Consider the following 9,694-nt stretch of genomic DNA (forward strand, 5'->3'; position numbering starts at 1 on the left):
TTCCTCACCCTCAGAGTCAGAAACAAAGGGAGGGAGGCTGGGCGGGGGGAGCGCACCCGCTCGGGCTCCGCGATTCGCCCTTTATTTTGAACTCGCAACGTCAGCGGCCGCTGCCTGGGACCGGGGCGCGGGCCGGGCGGTGCGGGCCGGGCCGGGCCGGGCGGGAGCTCGGGGGCCCGGCCGCGTGGGCGGCGGGATGGAGGGCGCCGGGGGGCGGGGAGCGGGCGTGCGCGTGTGTGCGAGGAGCGAGCGGGGAGGCCGGGCCCGGGTGTAACCGGAGCTACAAAGGAGGCGAGCCCGCCAGGGGGAGGGAGGGCGGAGCGCGGCGCCGGGGGCATCTCCGCCACCCGCCCCGGGAAGAGGCCCCAGGTCCTCGCCCCGGGCCCGCAGCCCCGGCATGATGAAGAAGAACAATTCCTCCAAGAGGGTGAGTGCGCGCGGCCCCGCGCCCCACTTTGCGCCCCGGGGACCCCGGCCCGTGGGGGCTGCAACGGCCTCGCGCTCGGCGTGAGCCCCGCCGCCCGGGCCCCGCTGCCCGCGCCCCCGCCCCGCCCGGGAGGGGGCTTTTGTTTACTTGGGTGGGGGTGTCACTTGGCCATGCGCCCGACCCCAGCCCTTGTCCCCCGGGGCCGGCTGCAGGGTGCACGGCTCTGCGGCGGAGACAATGAGAAATTAAAGAAACGCCGTTAATCCGGCGCCCGAGGACCGGCTGGGGGAGGGGGCGGGACCCGTGCCGACCAGAGGCCACCGCGGCCCAGGCCCCCGGCCCCGCCGTGGGGGCAGTTGTTTATGTGGGAGACGGGGGAGGAGAGCCGAGGGGAGAGCCTCCGAGGAAGTGGGGAGCGGACCCCGGCCCGGGACTCCAGCCTCCGCGGGGCTGTCCCCCCCCCCAAGGAAGGGTCTCGAGGCTCTGGGTGCAGAGAAGGGAAGAGCGGTGGCCCCCTAACTGCCCCTTCCTAACTGCCCCCTCCTCTCCTGCCCCGGTACAGGGGCCTCAGGATGGAAATCACCAGTCTGCGCTGCCCGAGAAGGTCGGCTGGGTCCGGAAATTCTGCGGGAAAGGCATTTTCAGGGAGATTTGGAAAAACCGCTACGTGGTGCTGCGAGGGGACCAGCTCTACATCTCCGAGAAGGAGGTGGGTGCCCTTAGCTTCCAGCTCCCTGTCTTCTCCTGTTCCCCACCTTGTCTCTGGGTGGATGGAGGGGGGCTGATCTGCCTCTAAGGTCCCAGGTTTACCCAGCCCCTTACTTTGCTCCAAAAGCAAGTTCAGCGCCCCCCACCACTGATAGCTGCTGGGAAAGGTCACCCTGAACTGAGCGAGAAGACCGGAGTTAGAAGTTGAGGGTGCATCTTATTTAGTGATGTTTCTTGGCGAATGAATGCCTTTCTGACCACGATGATGTCCCCAGATGTTCCCTATGTGTCCCCGGTGCCCCCTGCCCTGCCCCGGTCTCTGGCTGAAGGGGGTGTTTCTCTCTGCTGACACAAACGCTCTGCGAACAGCAGCATAATCCGCCACCCCTTCCTGTCGCCCCCCCCCTCTTCCTGCCTGAGGCAGGAGCGCACGCAGGTCAGCGCTGCAGCTGTGCTGCCGAGAACACAAACACGCACAGCCAGGGTCAGTCTTAGGCGATGGAGGTGGAGCGTTTGCGAGTGGCAGACCGTTATTTCTGTTGAAGCCAATGAATCAGACCTCGTTGTTTCCCCTCCCACCCCCAATATCACTAAAAAATAAATAAAATTTAAAAAGAAGCAAAGAATTCATTTTTCACCCTCTTCCAGCCCCTCGTCCTCCCCCCAGAAGGGAGGCGAATGTAGCTATGAACTCCTGGATCTATGTCTTCAGCTGAAATGTCAGCCACAGTCCACATTGGGAAAGCACCTGAGCCAAGACCAATGATTCCAGACTCTTGTCCCTTTTAGCTCTCGTTCTTGGGATTCATAACACGAAGTCCCATTGAGAAACTAAAGTGCCCTTCCGAGGGCTAGAAGACACCCAGTCCCTGCCTTGGCGACTGGCAGCACAGCCCGGAGCCTGTCCTGTGCCCCCCGGGCAGGATGGCCCTCCCCCCCATTTGGTGTTCCCTCAGCCGGGGCCAACTGGGAAGTCCTCCCTGAGTCCTAACCTCTTCTGCTTTCGGTAGTTGACTATATTTAGGTAAATAAATCCTTTTATGGTATTGAAACAGCCCCACACACGGTCCCATAGAGAGATTCGTCTGAACAGCACATCCACTGAGACAACGAGGGAGGAAAGGAGGAGCGCCAGGGCCAAAGACATCCCTCTGGGTGTCTAACCCTGCTGCTCACCTGGTGAGAACCTGGTGAGAGAGAGAGGTGCGAGGAGACTTTGACAAGAGGATTTTTTAAAAATCTTTTTATTGCCTTAGCCAGTTTGGCTCAATGGATAGAGCATCGGCCTGTGGACTGAAGGGTCCCAGGTTTGATTTCGGTCAAGGGCATGTACGTGGTTGTGGGCACATCCCCAGTGGGGGGGGTGCAGGAGGCATCTGACCGATGTTTCTAGCTCTCTGTCCCTCTCTCTTCCTCTCTGTAAAAAATCAATAAAATATATTTTAAAAATAAAAATATTTTTATTGATTTTAGAAAGGGAGAGGGCGAGAGAGAAGCATCAATGACAAGAGAGAATCATTGATCGACTGACTCCTACACGCCCCACACTGAAGATCAAGCCCATAACCCAGGCATATGTGCCCAGACTGGGAATCGAACTGTGACCTCCTGGCCATGCTCACAACCACTGACCCACACCAGCCAAGCAAGAGGACTTATTTTTAAAGGTCCCCTCCACCCAACTCCAGTGCTACAGAAAGTTATTACACAATTTAGCTGGCTTTCCAGTTTAAAAAAAAAAAAAAGCAGGTGTCAAAGTGTATCTCCCGTCTCCCCCGACCTTCATAATGGCAGGAAATTGGAGTGAGCCATCAGGGAGGGCTTCCCACACGTCAGAGGACCTGAGGACAGGGAAAGGGCAGATGTTTTTCTTGATTGTATTTATCCAAAGAACAAAGTCAGGGGGTGAGAGAACATGAGTGAGCCTTGTGTTCGGAGGAAGGGGTACAGTGATGGGAAAGGATGGAATGACCTCAGCCTAGGATGTGTGGTGTCCTGTGAGTCAGGAGCATCTGACTGCTCTCCTGAGAAGGGTCTAGGAAAAGAGAACAAGGCTATTGCTATTCTTCTTTGGAGCCAGTTTCCATGGCACAATGGGCTAGATCAGTGGTCGGCAAACTCATGAGTCAACAGAGCCAAATATTAATAGGACAACGTTTGAAATGTCTTTGGAGAGCCAAATTTTTTAAACTTAAACTTCTTCTAATGCCACTTCTTCAAAATAGACACGCCCAGGCCGAGGTATTTTATGGAAGAGCCACACTCAAGGGGCCAAAGAGCCGCATGTGGCTCGAGAGCCGCAGTTTGCCGACCATGGGACTAGATTAAAGGTGAAACTACCAGAGGACTCCAGACTTTAGTCTGTCTACTTCCCAAAAGCTCCAGAGCCAGTAGATTCAAGATTTTAAAAAAGAAATGCAAAGTATGTTTGTAAGTTACATGTTAATGTAAGAAAACTCTCTCTCCCTCCCCTAGAATTTGCAAGCCTTTTTTGGTTCTTCCCCTCATAAAGGCAGAGAGTCCCACAACCGCCTCCATCAAAGAAATCCTTCTGTATTTGTTGTTAAATCCCCCCCTCATTTCCAGTCAAAGAGGCTGCTGTACAGGAGCAGAAACTAGACCTCAAAGAGACCGGTGGTAGAGGAAATCCGTTCAGGGCACTGTTTTTGGCAGGCGTGGGAAAATCCCTTCTGTGGGCCGAGGACAAAGAACCAGGGAATGGAAGGGTTAAGTTTGGAAGGTGGGTAATTATCAATGAGACTTTGGGAATCAGAGAAGGGGGAAACAGTACAGTGGAGAACAAGGGTCTTGGAGCTGTCCATCTTCCCGGGGACTGGAACATACTTGTCCTAACACTGGCGTCAGCCATCTCCTACCCCTCCCCGCCCTACCAAGTGCTCACCTCTGTCCATGTGTCTCCTGCCCCCAGAGCTCCTTATCAGCTGTGTCCAAGCCAGAACTCCCCCTCCTTTCCCTTCCCTTCCCTTCCCTTCCTTCCCCCAAGGAAAACAACAAGTAACTCTCTTCCCCTGATAAGTACACACACCCCGCACTTTCCAAGATTTCTGGCCTCTGCTGATAGTCTCAGCCCTGAGGAAGGAGGGGAGAAGAGGAGTGATGCATTACCCCACACCCCTGCCCGTGTTTCTGGGAATTGTTCTTGGATGTTCCTTGCCAGCATCTTGTGTACATCTACCCATAATCCTTCAAGGCCTCTGATCCCTTCCCGGCTCAAAGCCAGGGCGCCCTGGAAAAGGGAGAGCCCTGAGGAGCCACGCAGAAGCTGAGTGGGTGTGCGAGCAGCCGTTTCACCAGACTGGGGCTGTGTGATGGGCTCTTGTCACCTACGTCAGCCCCTGGGTCCGGCGGCCAGTCAGAAGGATGGGCAGGTGCAAGGCCAGAGGTGAGCTGGGGGTCGAAGAGAGCGCCACTTCCCTACATCAAGGCTGTTGAGAACCAAGAGGACAGATAGTCTCTGCCACACACACAATCCCTGGTTCAGAGCTTGACAAGCAGGAGAGATTCTTGTGCAATAGTTCCCGTCAGGGCGAGTGGATGTCTTCCAGGGGGGAGAGGCGGCTGCTTCTGTCTGTTCCGTTTTACCAGGACAAGTGCCGGTCTCTCTTCCCAGAAAAGCAGGACCAGCTCGTTGCCAGTCTGCCGACCCAGACTCAAGCAGCGGAGGGTGAATGGGTTTTCTGACCGCAGGTTGCTTCCCCTGGGCCAGCAACCATGTCTCCTTTCCTCTCACAGGCCCCAGCAGTCCCTGGCCACGGCTCCTGAACCCCAGGGCTGGGGGAGACACGGGGGGGGGGAGCACGATCTCTGAGAGGTTTAAAAAGGAAGAAATGCTAATGGAATTTGCCTTGTGGAACTCGGAAAATGCTGGTTGGGGTTGGAGGATGTAGATAGAATTGTGGCCTCTGGTTTCGCAAGAGAGGCAAGAGCCAATGGCTGGATGGGTCTGCGCAGGGCAGAACCAGGGTGCAAGACAGATACTGCAGGCAGGAAAGGCTAAGTTTAGACGCAGGGAAGAACTTCCTGGCAGAACGGGGCCCTGGGCTCTCACACTGCAGTCACGGAAGGAGATGGCAGAAGACTTACTTCCAAGTCTGGAATTCGGTCCTCCAGGGAGAGAATGGTGCAGCCCGGCTGGAGAGAGGTGGCGGCTGGAATGGCTTTTCAACCCTGAAGAGCTCGGTTGGGCCGGCACACTGCCGTGAGGGGAGGGAGGAGGGAGGGAGCCACACGTCTATTTTTCGGCTTCCCTGAACAAACTGAAGGGAACTCCTGAAATGAAGGAGGGAGATGACTCTGTAATAGCATATGTCGGGGAATGAGCTACGTAGGGTAAGAAGGCGACAACAGAACAATGTAAACATGAGATGGGGGAGGCCAGAGGCCTCCAGACACCCCCTGACAGGCCCTGCCTTCATGTCTGCCCTCTGGACAACCCAGGGCTGTCGGGTCTTGGTGCCTTTGGGATGACACGGTTAGCCTGGTAGCTGTGTGAATCTGTCCTCCGAAGGAGGGACAAAGTGGGAGTCGTGGACAAGGGCAACATCCTGGGGTGCTTGGCAGAGCACAGTTGGGAGGAGGAGTGTGAGAAGAAACCCAGTTGAGGCCGAAACCGGTTTGGCCCAGTGGATAGGGCATCAGCCTGCGGACCGAAAGAGGTCCCAGGTTCGATTCTGGTCAAAGGCATGTACTTTGGTTGCGGGCACATCCCCGGTGGGCCTTGGGTAGGATAGGCCTTTCCTGTCCTGTCATCCCTCCCCCTCAGGTTTCCTCTGTCCCCAAGACTGATCTAACAACCGGGGGGAAGAGACTAAGTAACTCTATCCTCATCACCTCCTCTCCCACCCTCCTCCAGGTGAAAGATGAGAAAAACATCCAAGAGGTGTTTGACCTGAGTGACTATGAGAAGTGTGAAGAGCTCCGGAAATCCAAGAGCAGGAGCAAGAAAAACCATAGCAAGTTCACGCTTGCCCACTGCAAGCAGCCCGGGAACACGGTATGTCTTCCCTGCCTCCCGGCCGCAGGAGCACTGACCAGGCCAGGGTTCCCACACCTCTGACGCACTACAGCCCTGTCCTCAGGGCGGCCATCACCCAGGGCCAGGAATCGCATCTTGGATGAGGTCAGGGCCCGGGAGGGGGCCGGGAGAACCCCTGTCCCCTCCAGGATCTCTCCCTCGGCCTCCTGGCTCAGAGGTCCTGGATTACTGCTCTCCCGCCAGCTTTTATTATTTAGCCTGAGAAGACTGTGGCCATTTCCTGCCCTCACGGCAAGCCAGCCTTCAAACAAAGGTCATTGTCTTCCTCTGCCTCCCTCCTCCTCTCCCTCGCATACCCACCCACACACGCAAGCACATACACCCCAGCCTCCCTCTCCCTTGCATACGCACATACGCAGACACACATGCACACACGCGCACATTGCTTGGGAGAAAAATCCCTTTTCCCTGTATCCTGATATGTGGTTGAATTTCTGAATCTAATTTCTCCTGGCTAAGGCGGGCCATTCCTGTCGCATTCTATTTCCTCAAACAGTTAAAAACCTTTATTTGAGCACTGTCCTTCAGCAAACCTCCGGCAGTTATTTCCAGTCCCACATTAATACCCAAGACCCTTCTCAGCTCTTCTCTGGGCATTTCTAAAACAACGTGCAAGCTGTGGCATTTTGCAGGAATAGAGGCCGGTTTCTTTAAGTGATGGGTGACTCTGGAAGCAGGATCTCTTTCCTTCCAGGAGCAGGGTCTCGGAGAATGAGATTATAATTTCTTATTTCTTCACTGTTAAGGTGAGACACCAGCTCTAAAATCTGGCTGAAACAAGAATCTTCCCCTCACAGGCACCCAACCTGATCTTCCTGGCGGTGAGTCCAGAAGAGAAGGAATCGTGGATCAACGCCCTCAGCTCTGCCATCACCCGGGCCAAGAACCGCATCCTGGACGAGGTCAGAGGCTCCTGTGGGGAGAGGGGCGCTGGGGCGGGGGAGCTGCTGGGGCTCACCTGAAGGGGGGGGGGAGGGGAGTGAGGGTGCGGCCTCCCGTTGACTTGCTCCCTCACCAGCTCCCTTTCAAAAACCCTTTTTCTCTTCCTACCCTCTCAGTCTTCTCTGCTAGCTTCCCCTCCCCTGCTCTGTGAGGCCGGGGCCAGCCTTGGGCCAGCTTGAGGAGCCCCGTCCTATCCCTAGGCCTTGCCCTTGGACTTGCTCAGAAGCAGTTCGTGGGAAGGTTTCTGTCCGAGCCCGGGCATGTTCGGGCCTCAGGGGATGCGGGGGTGGGACGGAGTCTGAAGAGCAGTCACGGCCTCACAGTGCTTCTCTTCAGGTCACAGTGGAAGAGGACAGCTACCTCGCCCACCCGACTCGAGACAGGGCGAAGATCCAACACTCCCGCCGCCCACCCACGCGGGGACACCTAATGGCCGTGGTATGTAAGAGAGTACAGACTGCCGAAGGGCCGAGTCCACGTCAGTCCGTCTTAGGGCTGTCGCTCAGAGATCCCACCGGAGGCATTTGCAGTACCAGGGTCACAGGCCGGGAAGTCCCTCTCCCCGCCCGCCCTGCCTGATTCCTCCCGTTCAAAAATGTGTGTTCAGCACCTACTGTGAGTTCTAAGGCCTCGTCCTCAATACACTCATCATCCTTTGGGGGGAAATGGCAAAGGCAGGATAAGCTACTCTCTGCTGGCAGCTGTCCTGACAGGTAACAGCGTTATGTTCCACAGGCTCAGAGGAGGATCACAGTCACACACACACACACCCCGTAACATACAGAGAGGTGCTTCTCTAGGAGGAGGGGCAGTCAGGTGGAAGGAGTGTAAGCCAGGCTCTGGAGTCAGACGCGGGTGGGAACCCAGCTTTGCAAATTAGTTCCCTCTGGTTCCCGGAAGCTGCGTGTCCCCGCCTGTAGAGTGGGGCGGTGATTGCCGGCCGTAAAGGGCTGCCGTGTCCGTGCAGCTGCAGCACTGACTGCCCTTAGCACTTGTTTTTAATTAGAGTATCCTAGAGTCTGGAGAACACGTTTGGTTGGAATGCAAGGGGTTCTGAGCGCCCAGGAGCGGAGAGGTGGGTGTGGCCCAGAGGATGCAGGTGCCGGGCTGAGCGAAGCATCCTGTGTCAGGCCCAGTGCGATGCTTAGAGTCCTCGGTGTAGAGGAAAACGACCCTCTTCAGGAAGCTCTTAGCAAAGTGGAGGATGTGAGAAACACGCCTGAGGAATTTCTTTAAATCACAGGAAAGTAAAAGAGCAAAGTCCAAGTCGGTATCAGGAATAGGAAGGAGCAGTCAGAGGGCTCAGCCGGGAAGGGGCACAGCTTGCATCTCGGGGGCAGCCGCTCCTGCAATGCCCACTGATGATGGCTCACCCCTCCCTCCCCGCCTCTCCCTCTCCAGGCTTCGACCTCTACCTCAGACGGGATGCTGACCTTGGACCTGATCCAGGAGGAAGACCCCTCCCCTGAGGAGCCCACCTCCTGTGCTGAGAGCTTCCGGGTGGACCTGGACAAGTCAGTGGCCCAGCTCGCGGGCAGCCGGCGGAGAGCGGACTCGGACCGAATCCAGCCCTCGGACCGGGCGAGCGGCCTCCCGCGGCCTTGGGAAAAGCCAAGCAAGGGGGCCACCTACACCCCCCAGGCCCCTAAGAAGCTGACCCCCGCCGAGAAAGGCCGCTGTGCCTCCTTGGAGGAGATCCTGTCTCAGCGGGACACTGCCCCGGCCTGCACCCTCCACCTGCGGGCCGAGGAGCCCCCCGCCCGCACCCCCCCGCACCCGGGGCAGCTGTCCCGGATCCAGGACCTGGTAGCGAGGAAACTGGAGAAGACTCAGGAGCTGCTGGCGGAGGTTCAGGGACTGGGAGATGGGAAGCGAAAGGCCAAGGACCCCCCTCGGTCTCCTCCCGACTCCGAGTCGGAGCAGCTGCTGCTGAAGACGGAGCGGCTGCTGGGAGAGGCGTCTTCGAATTGGAGCCAGGCCAAGAGGGTGCTGCAGGAGGTCCGGGAGCTGAGGGACCTCTACCGACAGATGGACCTGCAGACCCCCGACTCCCACCTCCGACAGACGGCCCAGCACAGTCAGTACCGGAAGAGCCTCATGTGAAGGACGGGGAACCTGGGAGGGCGAGGGCACAGACTCTGATCTCCAGGTGATGCAAGATAAAGCTTTTTTATTTACCTCAGTTAAAAAAAAGAAAACAAAAACACAATCAAACTTGTGGCTCTTGCTGATGCCAGACCCTCCTGCAACCTTCCTTTCCCCAACCCCCTTCCCTTCCTTGCCCCCCTCTCAGATGTGAGGGGGGTGACCCCTGTGGCAGGATTAGGCAGCTTTGCCCAGATGGAGAGAGAGAGAAGGGTGGCAAAGGCACAGTCTGACTATCTCACACACGCCATCCTCTGAGACGGGGCAATATGCTTTGTATGGGTGTTAAGATGGAGGGCGGGTCCCAAGCTTTCAATCTGAGGGTGGAATTTTAGCTCCAGGGGTGTGGAAGCCAGAGCCACTGGTCCACGCACACAGAAGGGAAACCTCCCAGGCCTGAGAGGATTGGGGGATTA

At 57.1% G+C, this 9,694-nt stretch overlaps 1 protein-coding gene across 6 annotated transcripts; it reads left to right on the forward strand.

Moving 5' to 3' along the window:
• The first annotated feature begins 172 nt into the window (after window positions 1–172).
• On the forward strand, window positions 173–9,342 carry PLEKHO1 (pleckstrin homology domain containing O1). 6 transcript variants are annotated; one of them, XM_036441873.2, is made up of 6 exons: window positions 177–427; window positions 999–1,136; window positions 6,009–6,149; window positions 6,989–7,093; window positions 7,470–7,571; window positions 8,535–9,342. In XM_036441873.2, exons 1-6 carry the CDS (start codon window positions 398–400, stop codon window positions 9,234–9,236), a joined length of 1,218 nt encoding a protein of 405 aa, XP_036297766.1. In that variant the 5' UTR covers window positions 177–397; the 3' UTR covers window positions 9,237–9,342. The 6 variants fall into 6 exon arrangements, with proteins under 6 accessions (XP_036297767.1, XP_036297766.1, XP_036297764.1 ...); XM_036441871.2 differs by having other exon boundaries at window positions 178–427; window positions 990–1,136; XM_036441874.2 differs by lacking the exon at window positions 7,470–7,571 and having other exon boundaries at window positions 173–427; window positions 990–1,136.
• Window positions 9,343–9,694: the final 352 nt, after the last annotated feature.

The sequence above is a fragment of the Pipistrellus kuhlii genome, unplaced genomic scaffold, assembly GCF_014108245.1.
Source record: "Pipistrellus kuhlii isolate mPipKuh1 unplaced genomic scaffold, mPipKuh1.p scaffold_m20_p_18, whole genome shotgun sequence".
In the NCBI taxonomy this organism is placed as follows: Eukaryota; Metazoa; Chordata; class Mammalia; order Chiroptera; family Vespertilionidae; genus Pipistrellus; species Pipistrellus kuhlii.

Coding starts and splice junctions, on each gene's coding strand:
- PLEKHO1 (XM_036441871.2), top strand. CDS start 398: ATGATGAAGAAGAACAATTCCTCCAAGAGG. Junction 1,137..6,008: donor TCTACATCTCCGAGAAGGAG/GTGGGTGCCCTT, acceptor ACCCTCCTCCAG/GTGAAAGATGAGAAAAACAT. Junction 7,572..8,534: donor GGGGACACCTAATGGCCGTG/GTATGTAAGAGA, acceptor CTCCCTCTCCAG/GCTTCGACCTCTACCTCAGA.